Source organism: Leucopleurus acutus (assembly GCF_964270905.1).
Source record: "Leucopleurus acutus genome assembly, chromosome: 2".
Taxonomy (NCBI): Eukaryota; Metazoa; Chordata; class Mammalia; order Artiodactyla; family Delphinidae; genus Leucopleurus; species Leucopleurus acutus.
The window spans coordinates 23,686,269-23,712,424 of NC_139143.1; the positions used below are offsets into that span (position 1 = coordinate 23,686,269).

The 26,156-nt window shown below is 35.8% G+C and overlaps 1 protein-coding gene across 1 annotated transcript in view; it reads right to left on the reverse strand.

The window, feature by feature from the left end:
- Positions 1-26,156, reverse strand: part of LIN9 (lin-9 DREAM MuvB core complex component) — a gene marked incomplete at its 5' end in the record, with an annotated part of 109,412 nt that overhangs the window by 21,161 nt on the left and 62,095 nt on the right. Inside the window, 4 exons of the mRNA XM_082833270.1 lie at positions 15,248-15,328; positions 19,121-19,222; positions 20,076-20,195; positions 21,798-21,931. Of these exons, the coding sequence (XP_082689396.1) occupies positions 15,248-15,328; positions 19,121-19,222; positions 20,076-20,195; positions 21,798-21,931 (437 nt within the window). The remainder of the gene's footprint in view (positions 1-15,247; positions 15,329-19,120; positions 19,223-20,075; positions 20,196-21,797; positions 21,932-26,156) is intronic.

Genomic DNA, 26,156 nt, shown 5'->3' on the forward strand with positions numbered 1-26,156 from the left:
CACCTTCTCCTGATTAGTTTGGTAGTTATTCAACTTTTACTATTATTTTAATAGGTACCTTAGAGATTAAAATGTACATCCTTGATTTATCAAAGTCTATGTGTATACACACCCCTTACTCTGACCAAAAGACAACTGTTGTACTTTTAAACCTTTATATTTTAAATGCCACAAGATACTATTTTATCATTTTATATGGTGTCACTTAGACTAATCTACATATTTATCCTTTTTGTTGTTTCTCATTCCTTTTTGAAACTTCAAGTATCTTAAAAAAATAAGTTTTTCTTTCCTGCTTGAAGAAAACCTTTATTATTTTCTTAAGTATAGGTATTCTGGTAACAAATTCTATAATTTGTCTGCAAATGTCCTTATATTAACTTTACCCTTAAAGGAATTTTCACTGGATATAGAACTAGGTTGGCAGTAATTTTGTTTCTGCCCTATAAAGATGTCATTCCATTCTCTTCCATCCTCTGTGGTTTCTATGGAGAAGTCACCTGTCAAACAAATTGTTACTCTTTTGAAGGTACTTCCTCTCTTCCATTCTACTCTGGGTACTTTAAATACTTTTCACTTTGTGTTTAGTTTTCAGCAGTTTTACTATGATGTGTCTAGGAGTCATTACCTTTTTATTTATCCCATTAGGATTCATGGGGGGTTCTTGAATTTGTGGCCTGTTGTCTTTCAACAGTTTTGGAATGTTCTCAGCTCTTAAAATATTCCTTCTGTCCCATTCTCTTTCTCTTCTCCTTCTGTTACTCTAGTAGACATATTAGACTCCCCACTATATCCCTTATTTATCTTATCCTCTCTTCTGAATTTCCTATCCATCTTTCTCTCCTTGCTTAAGTCTGGATATTTTCTTCTGATCTGTTTTCAATTACTAGTTCTCTCTTCAGCTGTTCCTAATCTGCTGTGGTTATATCTACTGAGTTTTTTTTTTTTTTTTAAGATGCTGGGGGTAGGAGTTTAGTACTTTATGTATTTATTTTTGCTGTGTTGGGTCTTCGTTTCTGCGCGAGGGCTTTCTCTAGTTGTGGCAAGCGGGGGCCACTATTCATCACGGCGCGCAGGCCTCTATCACCACCTCTCTTGTTGCGGAGCACAGGCTCCAGATGCGCAGGCTCAGTAGTTGTGGCTCACGGGCCTAGTTGCTCCGCGGCATGTGGGATCCTCCCAGACCAGGGCTCGAACCCATGTCCACTGCATTAGCAGGCAGATTCTCAACCACTGCGCCACCAGGGAAGCCCCAACTGAGTTCTTAATTTTGATTATTGTAGTTTATATCTAGAGTTTCATTTGGTCCTTTTTGTTGTTGTTGTTTCCAGTTCTCTTCTAAAATTCTCCATTTTGTCTCATCTCTTTAAACAGAACAAGCATTTAATCTATGTCTAAAAATACCAATCTCTGTAATTTGCCCACTGTTCATATTTTCTTTTGATTTTTGTTAGAGTTATCTTGTCTCCTATTGTGTCTGGGATTTAAAATTGAGTATTAGACACTGTATGTTAAAAACTGTAGAAATAATTTCAGGTCTAGTATGATATTATATTCCTCTAAGAGGATTTATATTTACTTCTAGTGGGCTGCTTGGGGTCCTAGTGTTCCATAATCATCTTAATTCAATTTCAAAGGTAAGATTATTTGAAGCTGGGCCAGTGTACACTTTTGGGGTTCCAACCCAGAACATGGAAGGTTCACCAGCTTCCCTCAACGCTTGCTAGTTCTCTGGACTCTAATTTTTGTCCTTCCCACCCTTGTAAGACTTTTGAGAACACCACTCAGTTTCTCAGCCACCTTTTCTGCAACTTGCAGAAGCCCCTAAGGAAAAAGGAATCCTAAATGACAGGTCCCCCCTTCTGAGTTTACTTCTTTTCCTAGATTCTATCCCTATAATTCTTTAATACCTTACTAATGCTCCAGTTTCTTCAAACAGCTTATTTTCATATTTTATTACAGAGGAAATAGCTATTCTCAACTATCTGGATTAGGAAGACTAATCCAAATTATCTAGTCTACCATTATCAAAAGCAGAAGCAGCATTAACTTTTCCCAAGCAGTATGCTGAAATTCTTTAGAGAAGTGTCTGTTACTTTCTCTCCCTTTAACTTGGGTAAATACCACATTTACATTCTGTCATTGGGATGAAGAGGGGAATGTGGAAACAGAAATGGAATGAATTCATTTTAAAGTACTGCATCTCACTTTTGAATTCCTCTATCATATTTGCAACTATTGGCCTGGAGTCTCTTCAGGGTTCCAACATGCAGACTCTTTTAGCCAAGGTTTTTATTTCATCCAACAACATATAAGAAAAATTTTAAAAATCTTTCAGACATTGTTAAGCAGTCTGTTTCCATGTATTCTATCTACTTTTTTTTGTACTTCTTATTTTACATGGAATTGTAAGGGATGGGAAGAAAACACATGTTCACTCTACCATCCTAAATCAGAAGTACAATTAAATCTTTAAAATGCTCATACATTTTGACCCTGCCATTGTACTTTCTAAGAATTTATCTATTTTTTTAATTTTTAAGTTTTATTTTTTTATACAGCAGGTTCTTATTAGTCATCAGTTTTATACATATCAGTGTATATATGTCAATCCCAATCACCCAATTCATCACATCACCACCACCACCACCCTGCTGCTTTCCCCCCTTGGTGTCCATACGTTTGTTCTCTACATCTGTGTCTCAATTTCTGCCCTGCAAACTGTTTCATCTGTACCATTTTTCTAGGTTCCACATATATGCATTAATATACGATATTTGTTTTTCTCTTTCTGACTTACTTCACTCTGTATGACAGTCTCTACATCCACCCACATCTGAACAATGACCCAATTTCATTCCTTTTTATGGCTGAGTAATATTCCATTGTAAATACATACCACACCTTCTTTATCCATTCATCTGTCAATGGGCATTTAGGTTGCTTCCATGACCTGGCTATAGTAAATAGTGCTGCAATGAACATTGAGATGCATGTGTCTTTTTGAATTATGGTTTTCTCTGGGTATATGTCCAGTAGTGGGATTGCTGGATCATATGATAATTCTATTTTTAGTTCTTTAAGGAACCTCCATACTGTTCTCCATAGTGGCTGTATCAATTTACATTCCCATCAACAGTGCAAGAGGGTTCCCTTTTCTCCACACCCTCTCCAGCATTTGTTGTTTGTAGATTTTCTGATGATGCCCATTCTAACTGGTGTGAGGTGATACCTCATTGTAGTTTTGATTTGCATTTCTCTAATAATTAGTGATGTTGAGCAGCTTTTCATGGGCTTCGTGGCCATCTGTATGTCTTCTTTGGAGAAATGTCTATTTAGGTCTTCTGCCCATTTTTGGATTGGGTTGTTTTTTTAATATTGAGATGCATGAGCTGTTTATATATTTTGGGGATTAATCTTTTGTCCGTTGATTCGTTTGCAAATATTTTCTCCCATTCTGAGGGTTGTCTTTTCGTCTTGTTTATGGTTTCCTTTGCTGTGACAAAACCGTTTAAGTTTCATTAGGTCCCATTTGTTTATTTTTGTTTTTATTTCCATTACTCTAGGAGGTGGACCAAAAAAGATCTTGCTGTGATTTATGTCAAAGAGTGCTCTTCCTATGTTTTCCTCTAAGAGTTTTATAGTGTCTGGTCTTACATTTAGGTCTCTAATCCATTTTGAGTTTATATTTGTGTATGGTGTTAGGGAGCATTCTAATTTCATTCTTTTACATGTAGCCGTCCACTTTTCCCAGCACCACTTATTGAAGAGACTGTCTCTTCTCCACTGTAGTTCCTTGACTCCTTTCTTATAGATTAGTTGACCATAGGGGTGTGGGTTTATCTCTGGGCTTTCTATCTTGTTCCATTGATCTATATTTCTGTTTTTGTGCCAGTACCATATTGTCTCGATTACTGTAGCTTTGTAATATAGTCTGAAGCCAGGGAGTCTGATTCCTCCAGCTCCGTTTTTTCCCCTGAAGACTGCTTTGGCTATTTGGGGTATTCTGTGTCTCCATACAAATTTTAAGATTTTTTGTTGTAGTTCCGTAAAAAATGCCATTGGTAATTTGATAGGGATTGCATCGAATCTGTAGATTGCTTTGGGTAGTAGAGTCATTTTCACAATATTGATTCTTCGAATCCAAGAATATGGTATATCTCTCCATCTGTTGGTATCATTTTTAATTTCTTTCATCAGTGTCTTATAGCTTTCTGCATATAGGTCTTTTGTCTCCCTAGGTAGGTTTTTTCCTAGGTATTTTATACTTTTTGTTGCAGTGGTAAATGGGAGTGTTGCCTTAATTTCTCTTTCAGATTTTTCATCATTAGTGTATAGGAATGCAAGAGATTTCTGTGCATTAATTTTGTATCCTGCAGCTTTACCAAATTCATTGATTAGCTCTAGTAGCTTTCTGGTGGCATTTTTAGGATTCTCTATGTATAGTATCATGTCATCTGCAAACAGTGATAGTTTTACTTCTTCTTTTCCAATTTGTATTCCTTTTATTTCTTTTTCTTCTCTGATTGCCGTGGCTGGGACTTCCAAAACTATGTTGAATAATAGTGGTGAGAGTGGACATCCTTGCCTTGTTCCTGATCTTAGAGGAAATGCTTTCAGTTTTTCACTACTGAGAATGATGTTTGCTGTGGGTTTGTCGTATATGGCCTTTATTATGTTGAAGTAGGTGCCCTCTATGCCCACTTTCTGGAGAGTTTTTAGCATAAATGGGTGTTGAATTTTGTCAAAAGCCTTTTCTGCATCTATTGAGATGATCATATGGTTTTTATTCTTCAATTTGTTAATATGGTGCACATTGATTGATTTGCATATATTGAAGAATGCTTGCATCCCTGGGATAAATCCCACTTGATCGTGGTGTATCAACCTTTTAATGTGTTGTTTGATTCTGTTTGCTAGTATTTTGTTGAGGATTTTTGCATCTATATTCATCAGTGATATTGGTCTGTAATTTTCTTTTTTTGTAGTATCTTGGTCTGGTTTTGGTATCAGGGTGATGGTGGCCTCACAGAATGAGTTTGGGAGTGTTCCTTCCTCTGCAATTTTTTGGAAGAGTTTGAGAAGGATGGGTGTTAGCTCTTCGCTAAATGTTTGATAGAATTCACCTGTGAAGCCATCTGGTCCTGGACTTTTGTTTGTTGGAAGATTTTTAATCACAGTTTCAATTTCATTACTTGTAATTGGTCTGTTCTATTTCTTCCTGGTTCTATTTCTTTTTCCATTTCTTCCTGGTTCAGTCTTGGAAGGTTATACCTTTCTAAAAATTTGTCCATTTCTTCCAGATTGCCCATTTTATTGTCATAGAGTTGCTTGCAGTAGTATCTTAGGATGCTTTGTATTTCTGCAGTGTCTGTTGTAACTTCTCCTTTTTCATTTCTAATTTTATTGATTTGAGTCCTCTCCCTCTTTTTCTTGATGAGTCTGGCTAATGGTTTATCAATTTTGTTCATCTTCTCAAAGAACCAGCTTTTAGTTTTACTGATCTTTACTATTGTTTTCTTTGTTTCTGTTTCATTTATTTCTGCTCTGATCTTTATGATTTCTTTCCTTCTGCTAACTTTGGGTTTTGTTTGGTCTTCTTTCTCTAGTTCCTTTAGGTGTAAGGTTAGATTGTTTATTTGAGATTTTTCTTGTTTCTTGAGGTAGGCTTGTATAGCTATAAACTTCCCTCTTAGAACTGCTTTTGCTGCATCCCATAGGCTTTGGATCATTGTGTTTTCATTGTCATTTGTCTCTAGGTATTCTTTGATTTCCTCTTTAATTTCTTCAGTGATCTCTTGGTTATTTAGTAACATATTGTTTATCCTCCATGTGTTTGTGTTTTTTACGTTTTTTCCCCTGTAATTGACTTCTAATCTCATAGCATTGTGGTCAGAAAAGATGCTTGATATGATTTCAATTTTCTTAAATTTACTGAGGCTTGATTTGTGACCCAAGATGTGATCTATCCTGGAGAATGCTCTGTGTGCACTTGAGAAGAAAGTGTAATCTGCTGTCTTTGGATGGAATGTCCTATAAATATCAATTAAATCTATCTGGTCTATTGTGTCACGTAAAGCTTCTGTTTCCTTATTTATTTTCATTTTGGATGATCTGTCCATTGGTGTTAAGTGAGGTGTTAAAGTCTCCCACTATTATTGTGTTACTGTCAATTTCCTCTTTTATAGCTGTTAGCAGTTGCCTTATGTATTGAGGTCTCCTATGTTGGGTGCAAATATATTTATAATTGTTATATCTTCTTCTTGGATTGATCCCTTGATCATTATGTAGTGTCCTTCCTTGTCTCTTGTAACATTCTTTATTTTAAAGTCTATTTTATCTGATATGAGTATAGCTACTCCAGCCTTCTTTTGATTTCCATTTGCATGGAATATCTTTTTCCATCCCCTCACTTTCAGTTTGTATGTGTGCCTAGGTCTCTTGTACACAGCATATATATGGGTCTTGTTTTTGTATCCATTCAGCAAGCCTGTGTCTTTTGGTTGGAGCATTTAATTCATTCACATTTGAGATAATTATACATATGTATGTTCCTATGACCATTTTCTTAATTGTTTTGGGTTTGTTTTTGTAGGTCCTTTTCTTCTCTTGTGTTTCCCACTTAGAGAAGTTCCTTTAGCATTTGTTGTAGACCTGGTTTGGTGGTGCTGAATCCTCTTAGCTTTTGCTTGTCTGTAAAGCTTTAGATTTCTCCATCGAATCTGAATGAGATCCTTGCATGGTAGAGTAATCTTGGTTGTAGGTTCTTCCTTTTCATTACTTTAAGTATATCATGCCACTCGCTTCTGGCTTGTAGAGTTTCTGCTGAGAAAGCAGCTGTTAACCTTATGGGTGTTCCCCTGTATGTTATTTGTCATTTTTCCCTTGCTGCTTTCCATAATTTTTCTTTGTCTTTAACTTTTGCCAATTTGATTACTATGTGTATCGGTGTGTTTCTCCTTGGGTTTATCCTGTATGGGACTCTCTGTGCTTCCCGGACTTCGGTGGCTATTTCCTTTCCCTTGTTAGGGAAGTTTTCGACTATAATCTCTTCAAGTGTTTTCTCTGGCCCTTTCTCTCTCTCTTTTCCTTCTGGGACCCCTATAATGCAAATGTTGGTGCATTTAATGTTGTCCCAGAGGTCTCTTAGGCTGTCTTCATTTCTCTTCATTCTTTGTTCTTTATTCTGTTCTGCAGCAGTGAATTCCACCATTCTGTCTTCCAGGTCACTTATCCGTTCTTCTGCCTCAGTTATTCTGCTATTGATTCTTTCTAGTGTAGTTTTCATTTCAGTTATTGTATTGTTCATCTCTGTTTGTTTGTTCTTTAATTCTTCCAGGTCTTCGTTAAACATTTCTTGCATCTTCTCTATCTTTGCCTCCATTCTTTTTCTGAGGTCCTGGATCCTCTTCACTGTCATTATTCTGAATTCTTTTTCTGGAAGGTTGCCTATCTCCACTTCATTGAGTTGTTTTTCTGGGGTTTTAACTTGTTCCTTCATCTGGTACATAGCCCTCTGCCTTTTCATCTTGTCTATCTTTCTGTGAATGTGGTTTTTGTTCCACAGGCTGCAGGACTGTAGTTCTTCTTGCTTCTGCTCTCTGCCCTCTGGTGGATGAGGCTATCTAAGAGGCTTGTGCAAGTTTCCTGATGGGAGGGACTGGTGGTGGGTAGATCTGACTCCATGAATTTATCTTACAAATAGACACAAACAAATGCACAAAACTATACAAACAAGGACATTTACTGTAGCAGTATTTTAGTATAATCATGGAAATAACTTAAATATCAATTAATAGATTATTTAAATTATGGTATAATACAGAAAATTTAAGAGACTGAGATAAGTTAATATATAATGATATAATTTCATTTTTGTTAGAAAATAATTTTCAAAGCAACTCGGAAACAGACTCTGACCTGTCAGGGTGGCAATGGCCACTGAGCAGGGAGGAAGTTCTGCCTCGCACTCTGCGTGCAGGCTTTAGCTCCTCCAACAGCAGTCACACTTCCTATCAAGGTGACAGTGGCCAGTACACCCTCAGGAAAGATGTGGCTGTCATCCACATAAAATTTAGCCTTGAAACCAAAGACACTGGGCACATGCAGTCTACAAAGGGACACTCCCACATAAAAACACCCCTTCAAGACCACAATAGATAACCATTTCACCCAAATTCACAGAGACAGAGAAAGTAAAATGAAAAGGCAAAGGAACTACTCTCAATTGAAAAAGCAAGAGAAAACCCCTGAAAAAAAAATAATGAAACAGAGATAATCAGTCTATCAGACAATGAACTAAACAATTTGGTAATATGGGAATTCCCTGGCGGTCCAGTGGTTAGGACTTGGCGTTCTCACTGCCAGGGGCCCAGGTTCCATCCCTGGTAAGGGAACTAAGATCCTGCAAGAATGGGATCTTAGTTTGCGTGGTGTGGCCAAAAAAAAAAAAAAATTTGGTAATAAAAATGCTAACTGAATTAAGAGAAATGATCTATAAGCACAGATCATTTTAACAAGGAACTAGAAACTATAAATAAGACCCAATCAAAAATAGGTCATTCAATTCCTGAGATAAAAGCACTCTAGAAGCAATGAATAGCAGACTAAATGACAGAACACATAAGTGATATGGAAGACAGAATAATGGAAATCACCCAATCAGAACAGCAGACAGAAAGACAAATGAAAATAAACAAACCAAAAAACAAACAAACAAACAAAAAAAAACAAAAGCAACATGTGAGATCTTTGGGATAATATAAAACGCGCCAACATTCACATTATGGGGTTTTCAGAGGGAGAAGATAGAGAGAAACTGTATTTAAAGAAATTACGGCTGGAAATTTCCCAAATCTAAAGAAGTAAACAGATATCCAGGTACAGGAAGCACATAGGGCCCCAAACGAGGTGAATCCAAACAGACCCACACCAAAACATATCATAATTAAAATGGCAAAAGTTAAAGATAAATAGAAAATTCTAAAGGCAGCAAGAGAAAAACAGAATCATATATAAGGGAATGTCTAAAAGCCTATCAACTGATTTCTCTGCAGAAATTCTGAAGGCCAGAAGGGAGTGGCATGATATATTCAAAGTCCTAACAGGGAAAAACCTGCAACCTAGGATACTCTACCCAGCAAGATTATCATTTAGAATAGAAGGAGAGATAAAGAACTTCTCAGACAAGCAAAAACTAAAAGAATTCACCATTACTAAACCTAGCCTAAAAGAAATGTTGGAGGGTCTTCTCTAAATGGAAAAGAAGTTAACAGTCTATAGGAAAGGGGAAATCCCAACAGAAAAGGCAAATAGTTAGGATTGAAGATCACTTAAATAAGACAGTATCTAGATTAAAAAAAAATTATAAAAGCAACTATAACTACAATAAACAGTAAAGGGATAAGCATGAATGTAAAATATGACATCAAAAAACAATATATGAAGGGGAGTTCCCTGGTGGTCCAGTGGTTAGGACTCAGTGCTCTCACTGCCAGGGCCCCAGGTTTGATCCCTGGTCAGGGTACTAAGATCCCACAACCCGTGCAGTGTGTGTGTGTGGGAAAAAAAAAAATATATATATATATGTATTTATATATGACATATATTTTTTTATATATATATATATATATATATGTGAAGGAGGGGAGTGAAAACTGTAGGACTTTTCAGAATGTGTTTGAACTTAAATGTTTATCAGTTTAAAGCAAGTAGACATAATTATAGGTCAACATATATGAACCCCATTGTAACTACAAATCAAAAACCTACAGTAGATACACAAAAACCAAAAAGAAAGGAACTCAAGCATACTAAAAAAGAAAATCATCAAACCAGTACAGGAGAAACAAAAAGAAGAAATGAATGAAGAAGAACTACAAAAACAACTGGAAAACAAGGATTAAAATGGCAATGAGTACATACTTATCAATAATTACTTTAAATGCCAATGGACTAAACCCTCCAAAAGACAGCGTGGCTGACTGGATTAAAAAAACAAAACCCTTCAATAAACTGCCTAATAAACTCACTTCAGGGTAAAAGACACATACAGACTGAAAGTGAGTGGATAAAAAAATATTTCATGCAAACAAAAATGACAAGAAAGCAGGGGCAGCAATACTTATATCAGACAAAATAGACTTTCAAAGTTTATAACAAAAGGTAGCAAAGGGCATTATATAATGATAAAGGGATCAAAACAAGACAGGATATAACATTTGTGAACATACATGCACCTAATATAGGCGCACCTAAATATATAAAGCAAATATTAACAGACATAAAGGGAGAAATTGACAAAAATATAATAACAGTAGGGGACTTTAACATCCCATTTACATCGATGGACAGATAATCCAGACAGAAAATCAACAGGCAAACAGTAGTCTTAATTGACACATTAGACCAGTTGGACTTAATTGATAGCTACAGGAAATAACATCCAAAAATAGCAGAATACATATACATTCTTTTCAAGGGTACATGGAACGTTCTCCAGGATAGATCACATACTAGGTCATAAAACAAGTCTCAAGAAATGTAAGAGGATAGAAATTATATCAAGCATTTCTCCCAAGCACAACAGTATGAAACTATAAATGAACTACAGAAAGAAAACTAGGAAAGAACAAACACACTGAGACTAAACAATATGCTACTAAAAAAAAAAAGGGTCAATGATGAAATCAAAAAGGAAATTAGAAAATACCTCAGGACAAATGAAGATGAAAACACAGTTTTCCAAAATCTATGGGATACAGCAAAAATAGTTCTAAGAGAGAAGTTCATAGTGATAGAGGCCTTCCTCAAGAATAAGAAAAATCTCAAACAACCTAACGTACCATCTAAAAGAATTAGAAAAAGAAAAACAAAGTCCAAAGTCAGCAGAAGGAAGGAAATAAAAAAGATCAGAGAGAATAAATAAAATAGAGACCAAAAAATCAACAGAGAAGATCAATGAAACCAAGACCTGGTTATTTATAAAGACAAATAAAATTGATAAACTTTAGCCAGGCTCTCACTAAGAAGAAAAGAGAGAGGACCCAAATAAACACAGTACTATAGAGAAACAAACAAACAAAATGACAGAGAATACTATGAATAGTTATATGCCAACAAACTGGATAACCTAGATGACATAGACAAATTTCTAGAAAGATAGAGCTTGCCAAGACTGAGTCAAGAAGAAACAGATAATTTGAAGACTAATCACTAGGAGTGAAATTGAATCTACAATTAAAATACTCCCAGCAAACAAAAGTCCAGGACCAGACAACCAAACATGTAAAGAAGAACTTATACCTATCCTTCTCAAACTATTCCAAAAATCTGAAGAGGGGGGAACGCTCCCAAATTCATTTTATGAGGCCCCACCATTACCCTGATACCAAAATCACACAAAGACTCTACAAAAAAGAAAAATTACAGGCCAATATCTTTGTTTAATAGAGATGCAAAAATCCTCAACAAAATATAAGCAAACCTAATCCAATGATGCATAAAATGGATCATACACCATGATCAAGTTGGATTTATCCCAGGGTCACAGGATGGTTCAACATACGCAAATTAGCCAATGTGACATACCACTTAAACAAACAAAAAATGAAAATCACATGATTATCTCAACAGACGCAGAAAATGCATTTGAGAAATTCAACATCCATTCATGATAAAAATGTTCATCAAAGTGGGTATAGAGGGAACAAATCTCAACATATATGACAAACCCACAGCCAACATAATACTCAAAAGTGAAATGCTGAAAGCCTTCCCGCTAAATTCAGGAAATAGTACTGGAAGTCCTAGACACAGCAATCAAAAACAAAAGGAAATAAGGTACACAAATTGCAAGTGAAGAGCTAAAACTGTCATTATCTGCAGATGACATGATACTCTATAGAGAACCCTAAAGTCTAGGCCCAAAAACTATTAGAACTAATAGATGAATTCAGAAAGGCTGCAGGATACAAGACTAATATACAGAAATATGCTGCGGTTCTATATACTAATAATGAAATATCAGAAAGTAAAAAACAATCCTGTTTAAAATTGCACCAAAAACAAACAAATAAACTCTAGGAATAAACTTCACCAAGGAGGTGAAAGACCTATACTCTGAAAACTATAAAACATTGAGGAAGATGATTCGAAGAAATGGAAAAATATTCCATGCTACTGGGTTGGAAGAATTAACATTATTAAAATGGACATATTAGCCAAATCAATCTACAGATTTAATGCAATCCCTATCAAAATACCCAGGACATTTTTCACAGAACTAGAACAAATTATCCTAAAATTTATATGAAGCCACAAAAGACCCTTAATTGCCAGAGCAATCCTGAGAAAAAGGAACAAAGCTGGATGTATAACCCTCCCAGATGTCACACTATACTAAACTATAGTAAGCAGAACTGCATGGTATTGGCACAAAAATAGACACATAGATCAATGGAACAGAATACAGTCCAGAAATAAACCCAAGCACCTGCGATAAATTAATCTACGACAAAAGAGGTAAGCCTATACAATGGAGAAAAGACAGTGTCTTCAACAAGTAGTGCTAGGAAAATGGACAGCCACATGTAAAACAGTAAGAGTAGAACATTCCCTTTCACACCATATACACAAAAACAAAACAAAACAAAACAAAACAAACCCTTAAAACAGTTTAAATGTAAGCCCCAAAACCATAACACTCCTAGAAGAGAACAGAGGCAGAGCACTCTTTGACAGAAATTGTAGCAATATTTTCTTAGATCAGCCTCCTAAGGTGAAAGAAATAAGAGCAAAAATAAACAAATGGGGCCTAATTAAACTTAAAGATTTGCATAGCAAAAGAAACCACTGACAAAAGAAAAAGACGAACTATGGAATGGAAGAAAATATTGGCAAATGATGCGGCTGACAAGGGGTTCATATCCAAAATATATGAACAGCTCATACAACTGAGTATCAAAAAAAAACAAGCAAACAATTCAATCCAAAAGTGGGCATAGGATCTGAATAGACATTTTCCCAAAGAAGACATGCAGTTGGCTAACAGGCACGTGAAAAGATGCTCAACATCACTAATTATTAGAGAAATGCAAATCAAAAGCACAATGAGGTATCACATCACACCGGTCAGAATAGTTATCATCAAAAAGTCTACAAAAGACAAATGTTAGAGAGGATGTGGAGAAAAGGGAACCCTCATACACTGTTGGTGGGCATGTAAATTGGTGGGCATGTAAATACTCCACAAATGGAGTATTAGTTGGTCATAAAAAACAATGAAAAAAAGCCATTTGCAGAAACATGGATGGACCTAGAGAATGTTATGCTTAGTGAAATAAGTCAGACAGAGGAAGACAAATACTGTATAATATCACTTATACGTGGAATCTAAAATGCAATACAAATGAATGTGTATGCAAAACAGAAATAGACTCACAGATATAGAAAACAAAATAGGGGTTACCGAAGGGGAGAGGAAAGCAGGAAGGGATAAATTAGGGACATGGGATTAACAGATACAAATTATCATATAAAAAGTAGATAAGCAACAAGAATACACTGTATAGCACTGGGAATTATGCCCAGTATCTTGTAATAACCTATAACGGAATACAATCTGACAAAAATACTAAATCAATATGCTGTATACCTGAAACTAAGACAAAACTGTAAATCAACTGTACTTCAAAAAACAAAACATATGAAAGTATATGCATAGAAGAAGAAATCCATATGCTAAGCATAAAAACGTATTTATATCATATACTAAACTAAATAGTTTTACAGTATTTCAATTTTTATAATGGTAATTATTTCTAATCATAAATAAATTATACAGCCTATCAAGCCAGTTAGATTTCTACAGAGATCCCACATACCAAGAAGTCAAACCAACATCAAAACAGGCCTTTTTTAAAAAGTACGTAACGCTAACTAGGCTAAGGCAAGTCCAGTACTTTAAGGTGTGAAACCTAGATACAGGGAAAGGTCCTAGCTAGTGATATGAAAGTTAAATAATTTGATTATGCACCAAGGTGGAAGAGATGATAAAATGATCAGAGGAAATGTAGTGGGGGAGCATTGAAAAGGCATAGAATAAAGGGCAGAAGTAGAACTGATGGAAACCAAGATAAGAATTAGAGTCCAGTAGGAAAGAAGCAAACACATAATATTTTTACATTTAGGATATATAATGGCAATATGTTACGGCTATTTTTTTTCAATCTTTGATAGGCTGTGTATTTGACAATACTAATTTTATATCATGCCTAAATGAGTTAAACTGGAACTAAGAAGCCTGTTCTGGTACCTGTACTACTAAATAGCAGCATAATCTTAGTCCAAAATCCCTTGATATCTTTGGTCTTCAGTTTTCAATTCCATAAAAATGATGGGTTCAAATTAGATAATTCAAAGTCATGTTCAGATTAAAAAATTCCATAATCCTAAAAGGATTGTTCCTCATTCAGTTAGGTAACTACTTGTCCAGCTATTTACCCACACCTACCCCTCACACCATTCCATACAAGAGATGACTAATGTTACGACAACTCCTTATTCCTGCATTCATGACAGACATTGGTAATTAGCTACAGCCCTTGGCTCCCAAGCCCAATCACGGAGCTCTCTCTTACTTTCATACATCCTTGCAACCATTTTCAATCAATTGGAGATGGTACTTGAGATAAAATCTATTCACCATCCTATAAATCCACAAGCAAGTTATGACTTTCAATACAATTAAAAAACTTCCTTAGTATTTTCTACATTTTAAGAAACTCTGATAATTCTCTCCTATGAATAAAATTGACTCATATTTTTGTACTCATTAGATTAATAAAATAGGATATAAGCTCCATCAAGATAACCTGAAGATACCAGCCTATGTATTTCCTGATTTATTTATTCTGAATCACTTTTAATGACCGCTGCTAATATGACTTCCTTAGTCAGAGGCACCAGTGCTAGGAATTCTACACTCACGCAAACTGTCAAAGAACCTAATATATATCCATTAATCCTATTCAATGGCATAAGGAGGTCTGGGGTAATGAACTGTATTGCATTGCTAATTTACTTAGCGTATGTTCAGTATAACAAGAGATAGCGAGAGCAAATCAGGATTTAAAAGTAACATTTATCTCAAGGTTTTCTTCCACAAAATATTTTAAAATCTTTAGATATAGAAGCTGCCCACCATTTTAAAATGAGACAAACAAACAAAGAAAAAAAATATCCTTACCAGTTTTTCTGCTTCTGTGTTCATTTCCCTTAATTTCTTGATATGTTCCTTTTTAATCATGAGAATTTTTGATAATCTGGTCTATAGACAATGAAGAAGAGATGTTTTGGAATAAACACAGGCACTTAAGTATATCATGTAGATGTCAAATTTCTAAGTTTTCACCAAGATATTTTAGCAGATTTTAGTGTTTCAATATAAATATAGCACAGACACTATTTTATAAGTCAGACTGGCTGAGAAGAAGATATTTTAAAATCCACTGTAACCAGGATATGTCAAAACGATTAAGGAGTCAACCTGAATAAGCTTTCACTGGTCCAATATGGAACAATGTGTGGACCAATCATAATAATAACTACAGTTAACTGAAGCACAAATACATTAAAATCCATGAGTTCAGACTGATACTTAAACAAAATTAACCATTGTTGGAGAATACTAGTGACCATACTCATAAACTGGAAAACAAAGACAAAGAGTCAAGCATTTATCCTGCCTATACTGTACAAACTATATGCCATTAGGTAACCAAATAATAGATTAGGGGAAGTTTTTCCTTACAGAACTATTTCAGCTACTAAACAAAGAACAAGAATAGCACCATTTTGCAATCCTAATGAATGAATTGACCTACGCAGTGATAATTAGTACCAGCCAACATTATATAAAAAAAGGGATAAAATAATATGGGTATCCTATTAGAACACAAAACCACACATAAAAGTAGTCACATAAAAGCAAGTACACCAATCAAATAAAAAACCCAAATCAAATCAAACCTTTATATTCAATGAGCAATTTACATGAAATATAAAAGACAAAAGAATATGTTGGATGTTATCACAAGGATTCAGTCAGCAAAATCCAGACTGTGGGAGACTCTATGGACAAATAATCTAGTTTCTTCAACAAATAAGTTAATGGGGAAAAAGTACAGTCAACATTTAAGAGACAACTGGAGAACTGGAATGCTGACTGGATATGTGACGATATTAAGACTTTTTTGTTAACTTTTTAGATGTAATAATGATAATATAGTTATGTCTCTTAAAAAAAAAAGGGCCCTTACCACTTAAAGGTATATAACGAAATATTTACAGATAAATGATATGACGTCTGATTTCTCAAAACAGAGAATGTGAGTGGGAGTATAGCTGAAACTGAACTGGCCAGGAGTTGTTGATAACTGTTATAGCTAGATAATGGGTACCTAGAGGTGCATTATACAACTGTCTGCTTTTTTCTTTTCTAATTAATTAATTAATTAATTTTATTTATTTCTGTGTTGGGTCTTTGTTGTTACACACGGGCTTTCTCTAGCTGTGGCGAGTGGGGGTTGCTCTTCGTTGCAGTGCATAGGCTTCTCATTGCGGTGGCTTCTCTAGTTGTGGAGCACGGGCTCTAGGTGCACGGGCTTCAGTAGTTGTGGCACGTGGGCTCAGTAGATGTGGCTCACGGGCTCTAGAGCACAGGCTCAGTAGTTGTGGTGCACGGGCTTAGCTGCTCTGTGGCATGTGGGATCTTCCTGGACCAGGGCTCGAGCCCGTGAACCCTGCATTGACAGGTGGATTCTTAACCACTGTGCCACCAGGGAAGGCCCCTGTCTGATTTTATATGCATTAAACTTTTGATAATTAAAAAAAATCTAAAAACTTGACCTAAGTTGATAGAGGCAGAGGGAGAGCCTGGTGAGATATGTTACATACTTATTCACACAGACCCTCATTAGTATCTCCAGAGCTCTGGACTGGTGCCCTGTCTCTAGTTGTTGGGGTTTTATGGAAATTTGTGTGATTCTTCAGAGTTAGAAGCAATAAAAGATGGGATGAAGGCAACAGTCTCTCTCCCATTTTCAGTTCTGTGTTTCTTCTTTTTTTAAAAATTAATTAATTAATTAATTTTTGGCTGCCTTGGGTCTTCGTTGCTGTGCGCGGGCTTTCTCTAGTTGTGGTGAGCGGGGCTACTCATTGTTGCAGTGCGTGGGCTTCTCATTGTGGTAGCTTCTCTTTGTTGTGGAGCACAGGCTCTAGGTGCTCAGGCTTCAGTAATTGTGGCTCACGGGCTCAGCAGTTGTGGCTCATGGGCTCTAGACCACAGGCTCAGTAGTTGTGGCACACGGGCTTAGCTGTTCCGCGGCATGTGGGATCTTCCCGGATCACGGCTCGAACCCGTGTCCCCTGCATTGGCAGGCGGACTCTTAACCACTGCGCCACCAGGGAAGTCCCTTCTTGCTTGTTTTTGATAGAAAATCACGCTGTTTCCTTTTCATTCTTTTCAAAACTGAGTCCTCTCTAAAAAGTGGATCAGTCTTTTAGATTCCTCAAAATCCCTAACCCCAGGAAAGAAAAAGTTTCCTCACTAAGAAAATTCATTGTAAACTATGAATTATAAAACTTGCAAAAAAATGTTTATTTTGTTATAAGAAAGAAAACAGTAATAGAAAAAGACAAAAACATATCTCACAGCTTAACAAGAGCAAATCTGAGTTTCATAAAACTTTACATATTACAAAAGACAAGTACATAAAAGGACTTTTATTTTTATCAGCTAGATAGCTTAAAAAATGAAAGCAGTGTTTTAACTAGGCTTTTACACATAGATTTTGAAGTTAAAATTAAGCACTGCAATCAAACATCTAAGCATCAATAAAAACATCAATACTTTAGAAGTAGCGTACTAGTATTTAGCCCCTGACTCCCTCTGCTGGTGTATCGATGGATCTCTCTCTCCCTCTCTCTCTCTCTCTCTCCCCAGCCCCTCTCTCCCACTCCCTGACCCCCTGGTTCTTCCCCCCATCTCCCCCTACACACACTTGCCCATATATGACATATTAGCTCTGTTTTTACTTCCACTATTTAAAAGAAAGAATTTCTTTAAAACAGAAGTGTCCTATGTGTGAAAATGATAAGCCTTGGCTCTTTTCATATTTTTAACTTTTCATATAAAAGTATCTTATCTACCTTTGGAAGTTAAAAGGTGTAATTCTGTATTCCAAGGATAATTAACAACATACAAGTAAGGAATAAAAAATGCTATACACATACACACAAATGACAAGACTTTTCCTCAAAATAACATTGATTGTAAAAGGTAACACTGTGAATATTTTAATGGATTACGCTATAAACGTTTTTATTTATAAAGACTCCATCCCAAGCCAAGTAGTTTTTCTTTTCAAACAAAAAGAAAAGAAACAAATCAAACATTATTAGACTATGATTCAAACTAAATAAAAGAAAATAAAAAGGAAATAAAACACTAAATTACTGATAAAAAAACAAACTAAATATTTAATCTAATTTTCAAAACAACAGCACATTATATTCTTAAGAGTCAGGCTATTCAAGAAAATTGTTCTATATAATAATTCTATACTTGTTTCGATTTAGCCTTAGATTTCTTTGTGCCTAATCAATAAGTACTTAGCAAATGAAAAGCTATTCCTAGTCTCAGAAAAGAAAGAAAGTTCCTCCTAACCAGAGAGCTGGCCAACACATCACAATTGCTGAGGTGACTGATAATGGCAGGATGCACTGAGATTACTAAATAAAAACCTTTATACTTATACAATTTATGAACAGTTAACCATTCAGTTTCACAGAGCATATACTAGAAGGTTAGAGTCCTTAACACAGAAAAATAATAAGAACCAAACCCGAGAAAAGCCCAACAAAAATAGATCTGTAAGTCTTTTTTTGCTATTATAACTTATTTTCAAGCTTGTTGGAAAATAACAGAGTTCTTAAAACTAACACAATGATTTTTAAAAGTATAAAAATATTTGGTCCTAGAAAAATTTTCAACTTTAATAACACAAAAGTCATTGAGTTTTTTTTAACAAATAAACAAAATATTCAGAGCAATTCTTACCACTTGGATAAGGAACTCTACTGGAAAACCACCTAACGTTTCTGTGTCAGAGCCAGAAATTTTACTTCTCCAAGGTGACTGTCCTAATAAGGGGTCATTATCCTGTGGGAATAAAAGGGAATTATTTAACCATTGACTTTTCAAAAGGAAGTATCTATTTTTTTAACTAATTAATTAATTAATTTATTTTTGGCTGTGTTGGGTCTTCGTTGCTGCGTGCAGGCCTTCTCTAGTTGCGGCGAGCGGGGGTTGCTTTTCGTTGTGGTGTGCAGGCTTCTCATTGTGGTGGCTTCTCTTGCTGCGGAGCACAGGCCCTAGGTGCGCGGGCTTCAGTAGTTGTGGCACGCGCGCTCAGTAGTTGTGGCTTGCCAGCTCTAGAGCGCAGGCTCAGTAGTTGTGGTGCACAGGCTTAGGTGCTCCGTGGCATGTGGGATCTTCCCGGACCAGGGAACGAACCTGTGTCCCCTGCATTGGCAGGTGGATTCTTAACCACTGTGCCACCAGGGAGGTCCCAGAAGTATCCTTTTTTTAAAAAAATTTATTTTATTGAAGTATATTTGATTTACAATGTTGTGCTAATTTCTGCTGTACAGCAAAGTGATTCAGTTATGCATATATATACTTTTTTTTCATATTCTTTTCCATTACGGTTTATCACAGGATATTGAATATAGTTCTCTGTGCTATACAGTAGGAAGGAAGTATCTTATTCTTAAATAAAGAACAAATTCTATTATAATTACTACTCTATTAAAAATCCTACAAAAAGGAAAATATTTCCAGAGTTGAAGCAACTATTTTATTTACTTTATTACTTTTTATTTAATATCTGATAACTCAAAATAATGTGGGCACCTCCTGAAGTTATTGTAATAGATGTGTATTTCATAAGAACATAGTTTACATTCATAATAATCATTTAAACTACTGGTGACATCTAAAAAATATTACTTACTGTAATTGGTGACTGGAGAGGAGGAGTATAATGTAACCGTGGTGGAGTCATAAAAAATCGAGAAGGTCGCTGTTTTTGTCCAAAGGCAGCAATAGGCATCGTCTCATGAGGCTCATTACTCTTTGGGAAAAGAAAATAGTCCCCAAAACTTGAAGAACTTTACCAATCATTTTAGCTTTATAACAGTTCTATTTTATCATAAAATATATTAACCTACAAAGATCAAAGGGCTAGAACTTCAGTCAGAGTATGGATACTACTCTGTTACTAAGAGGTTGAGTTCATAAAACAGAAGAAAGTGATCTCTTGAAAGAAAGGAAAGTGATCTATGGCCACCCTTGGTTGTCTCTGTGTTAAAGACTATCTGAATATTACCCACTGTAATTAAAGGCAATTCTTATCTGGCCAGGGAGAAATGTTTGGGTGATCTCATAAAGGAAATTACATTAATGAAACAGAAAAGTAATTTTTCTTTTTTGAAATGGGAGGTTTAAAGATTTCCTCCTTTAATGAAAAAAACTAAGACTGGTATACCTTGCTCTACACTTAGTCCAAATTTCCTTTCTCTCCTACTCCTCTCTAAAAGTACATTTGATAAGGAAACCCTTACAATAAGCAGAGAGTCACAGTTTTTTAAAAAGTATAGATCAGAAAAAAAAGATTCTTCTATTTTTGCACTAAGGAGATAAAGTAATTTTGATTTTTAATTGTAAGTTCACAACCCTTAAAAATCAAGTTTATAACAAAGAAATGGAAAAAGGGGAGGCTAAATGTGAACAATTTAATTTCCATAATGCTTAGAGGCAAACAGTTTTGTTATAAAAAGTTCATTACTCATTAAAAAAAACTATTAGAGTTATATTTATCCTTTATATTTTAACTTATTAGAAAGGTATATAATTTCCATGACATTGCTAAATCAAGCATGATCATGAAATAATGGTCCAGTAGTTTAATGGACTGTATCAGAAGTTCAAACGATGTGGATTCCAGTCTCAATAGGGCAAGAATCCAGCTTGAAAGCCTTGAATAAATTACCTAACATACTTATGTCTCAATTTCATCATGCAAAAAGTGGGGGTAATTAACAACCACCCTGCATACTCTGAGGATAAAATAGGAACATATAAAAATATATATTTTAGGGGCTTCCCTGGTGGCGCAGTGGTTGAGAGTCTGCCTGCCGATGCAGGGGACACGGGTTTGTGCCCCGGTCCGGGAGGATCCCACATGCTGCGGAGCGGCTGGGCCCGTGAGCCATGGCCGCTGAGCCTGCGCGTCTGGAGCCTGTGCTCCGCGGCGGGAGAGGCCACAACAGTGAGAGGCCCGTGTACCGCAAAAAAAAAAATATATATATATATATATATATATATATATATTTTTTTTTTGAAGTGCAAGATGTTAACATACTTTTAAAGTCATTTTGCAAGAGGACTATACCAACAGCTGAAATGAAAGTGTTGTGTAGCTTATTCCCTAAGATTAGTTAGTCAAGAGTGATCAGTTGTGTCACACTAAATTAGGTAGACAGATGCTAGCTTCTGGAAAATGTGGAAGACTTTAGTTCTGCTCCAGGAGTCTAGTAAGCAGGGCTGGAAACCCCTCAAGATCTCTTCCTCTGTGACGTGAAATTCTGATTCTATCATAAATACAACCCCTAAGAAAACTCTACAACACATATTTAATAGGCATAAAACACGTGTATTATGAAACAATACTTACAAGAACTTCATAGTCAGGGATAGTATGAGTTCCAAGCCCTGCCCTATCAAAAGTTACTCTATAAGTAGCATTAAGAGTATCCACAGCATCTATCTGTCCAGTGAACAGACCATCATGAACACCACGTAATCGTGCTGAAAAAAGAAACAAAAAGGCATTATGATATTTAGGAGATACAAAAAACTGTTACATACAAAACTGCTCCAAGCATGTAATTCAAAGTGGAGAAAGTATAGTACTGTTGTCTATTAAAGTTTCAAAAAAAGCATGTACTTTATTTTAGGCTTAAAGGAACAACAAAAAAATTTTTTGAAACAGAGAACAAAACTATAAATGGTGATCCCTAATTTGATATATGAATGAAATCATATATCTACTAAACTAAGGGGAAAATACTTTAACATCATATCATTGCTTTAAACCTCGAATTGCAAAAAAAAAAAAAAGTCAACAAATTTGGTCATTATACTCATGAATGAAACACTAGTAGTTCAACTGAAAAACAAAAAGAAAAAAGAAAAGAAAGACAAAGGTGCTATGCAGAAAAGATTTACTAGGTTTCAGACTGCTAACCTTAGAAAGGGTTGCCTATAATGTTGACTTCCGGGTACTTGAATTTTGGGAGTGTTCCCATTGTTCGCATACTAAGAAAGAGTGGTTTACTGTGCCTAGACTGTGCAAACAATGTGGTTACCTGCTTTCCAATTCTTGTATGTGTTGGGCAGAAGGTGCCTACGTAACCGGCCCCCTGTAAAAACCTTGGGCATTGAGTTTCTAATGAGTTTCCCTGGTACACAACATTTCACAAGTGCTGCTACAACTTGCTGCTGAAGGAATTATGCAAGTCTTGTGTGACACTACAGGGAGGGGACTCTTGGAAGCTTGCACCTGTTTTCCTCTGGACTTTGGCTCCATGTACTTTTCCCTTTGCTTATTTTGCTTTATATCCTTTTCTGAGATAAGCCATGGCCATGAGTACAACTATGTGCCAAGTACTCTGAGTCTTTCTAGTGAATCACCAAACCAAACCTGGGGGTGGTCTTGGGGATCCCTCACACAGATGAATTCTTGTGTCACTATTTAAATCCAGTCTGAAGTAACATAAGGAAAATCCAAGCAAACATCCAGCATGAGTGAAAAATATAAGAGCAGTAGCATTTAAGGCATTAAACTAGGCAAAGTGACACATTTTATACACACAAAAACGTATAAAGATAGTATTTATCTTTTAATTTTTTTTGGCCATAGTGTGTGCCATGTGGGATCTTAGTTCCCCAACCAGGGATCGAACCTGTGCCCCTGCATTGGAAATGTGGAGTCTTAACCACTGGACCGCCAGGAAAGTCCCAATGATATCATTTAAATAAAATACAAATATTCAATGCAAAACTGTTTAAAAGGATCAACTGATAAAAACTCAATTGTAGAAGACTGAAATATCATTCTCTTATGGTTACCAGGGGGGAAGGGTGGAGGGAAGGGATAGTTAGGGAGTTTGGGATTGACATGTACACATGGCTATATTTAAAATGGATAAGCAACAAGGACCCACTGTATAGCACAGGGAACTCTGCTCAATGTTATGTGGCAGCCTGGATAGGAGGGGAGTCTGAGGGAGAATGGATACATGTATATGTATGGCTGAGTTGCTTTGCTGTGCACCTGAAACTGTCACAACATCGTTAATCAGCTATACTCCAATAAAAAATAAAAAGTTAAAAAAAATATCATTCTCAGTCTTTGACAGACCAATTAAAGGAAAAGTAAACAGGTATACAGAAGATACGAGTAATAAAGTTGAATAAACAAACGTAAATATAGAAAAGGACCTCCAGTTATGGCAGCGTGAAGAGGTTGGTGATTCTTCTCTGCAAAAGACTTGTATAAACCTGTACAAGATTGTCAAAGACAACCATTTCAGGGTACTAGAAATGGGCCAAATGCAGAAAACAATTAAGAAATGATTACTGTTGAAAAGCTGCTAGAGCTTCAGTTAAGGACAAGTGAACTCAGTGGCCTTTCTGCAAGAGGCTATTCACACTCTACCACCACCAATAGCTTGGCTGGTAAAAAGAGTTTTTCTAGTGTATGGTTGGTCATGGAAACAGTGTTGTTTGTTGCCAGAGGGGCAGACAGGATGTGGACCAGTGGGTAAAAACCCGTGACTGTGCTAGTTAAGAGTGGAAAACTCGATCAGGAAGAATAAGAAAACCCCACAACTCTGCAAGCCTAAGAGGTAGTCCTGTCTGAGGTGACTGGCAGAATAGCTAGGAATTTAACAGGGAGATCCTGGAAACTAGAAAGCCATAAAAAGACTGAAATAAACTCTCCATAAATTCTTGCCTAAGTGGAAAACTATGTGATTGGGTGGGAAAGACCTAAGAAAGTCTGGTAAAAAGTAAAAGCTAAGGATGACCTGAAAACGGACAGCAACTTTGTATGTGTTTCCCAAGTCCACACAGAGATCAGTCTGAGGCCTTTCTGGATTAAGATGTTTGAGTACAATCTCTGCCTAAGTCACTGGTTGGCCACTAAGTTATGCAGACACAGGAACATTCCCTAGGAAGCAAGCTTAAAAATAAATAAAAGAGTAAAAAAAACTGAGCAGAGACATCAGTGGTTGCATAGGAAGTTACTAAAGTAAAAACAATTCTCAAAAAAATTACAGAGTTGCTACAATATATTATCTAAAATATCTAGTTTTCAACCAAAAATTACTAGATATGTAATGAAATAAAAAAGCATGATTCTTACTCAGGATAAAAGTACAGTAAGTAGAAACTGACACAGATGATACATTAGCAAAGTCTTCAAAAGTAGATTTTATAAATATGTTCAGAGAATTAAAGACAATGACTCAACAGGGAATTTCAAGAAACTATACAAAAGAACCAAATAGAAACTTTAGAGTTAAAGAGAAGATTTGAAGAAAAGAATCAGGGAATATTTTAGATAATATATTGTAGCAAGTCTGGATTCTGATCTATTAAAGAGAGATCAGGGCTTCCCTGGTGGCGCAGTGGTTGAGAGTCCGCCTGCCAATGCAGGGGACGCGGGTTCGTGACCCGGTCCGGGAAGATCCCACATGCCGCGGAGCGGCTGGGTGGGCCTGTGAGCCATGGCCGCTGAGCCTGTGCTCCACAACGGGAGAGGCCACAACAGTGAGAGACCCGCATACCGCAAAAAAAAAAAAAAAAGAGAGAGAGAGAGATCAACAGAAATTATCCAATCCAAAGAACACAGAGAACAAAAGATTGAAGAAAAATGAAGGGAGCCTCAGAGAGCTGTAGGAAGATGTCAAGTGCACCAACATATTTGTAACGAGAGACCCAAAGGAAGGAGAGAGAGAAGGTGAAAAGGAAATTGGAAGAAATTATGGCTAAAAATCTCTCATATTTGATTTAAAAAATTAAGCTACTAACCCATGAAACTCAATAAACCCCAAATAGGATAAATATAAAGAGTATCAAACCTAGACACATCATAGTGAAATTTCCAAAATCCAAGGATAAAGAGAGAATATTCAAGAGAAAAGCTTCCAGAGAAAAATGACTCATCACATGTAGGAGAAGAGCAACACAATTAACAGGTACATCTCATCAGAAACAATGAAGGTCAGAAGGCAACAGAGTGACATATTCAATGTGCTAACACGAAAAAAACATCAAGCAAGAATTCTATATCCTGTGAAATTATTTTTCACAAATGCAGGAGAAATGGAAACATTCTCAGATAAAAACAGAGAGGATCTGTTGCTACTAGACACGTTAGGAAGAAATACTAAAACACATTCTTTGTGATAAAAGGAAATAATACCAGACAGTAACTAAAATCCACAGCAAGAAAAGAAAAACACCAGAAATGGTAAATATGTGGGTGCATATAAAAAACGGTGTGTACAAAATACACACACACACACACACTTTTTTTTCTATTCTCTTCATTTCATTTTTAAAAAGTAAGATTACTTAAAGCAATAATTATAATACTATATTCTCAGGTTTATCATAGATATTAATGTAACACGTTTGATGACAGTAAAAAGGAAGTAGGAGAAAATGGAGCTATATTGGAGTAATTCTGCTATATTTTATCAGAATTAATTCAGTATTAATCTTAATTAGATTATGATATGTTAAAACTGCATATTGTACTTCCCAGAGCAACTAACACACACATACACACAAAACCCTCAAAAATACGTAAAAATAACAGAGAAATTAAAATTGTATACTACATTTGTATACTAATATACAAATACTAACTATATAACTATAATAAGTAAAATTTGTATACTAATTGTATCCTAAACAGTATTTGTTTAACACAAAAGAATGCAGGAAAGGAGGTAAAGGAAAA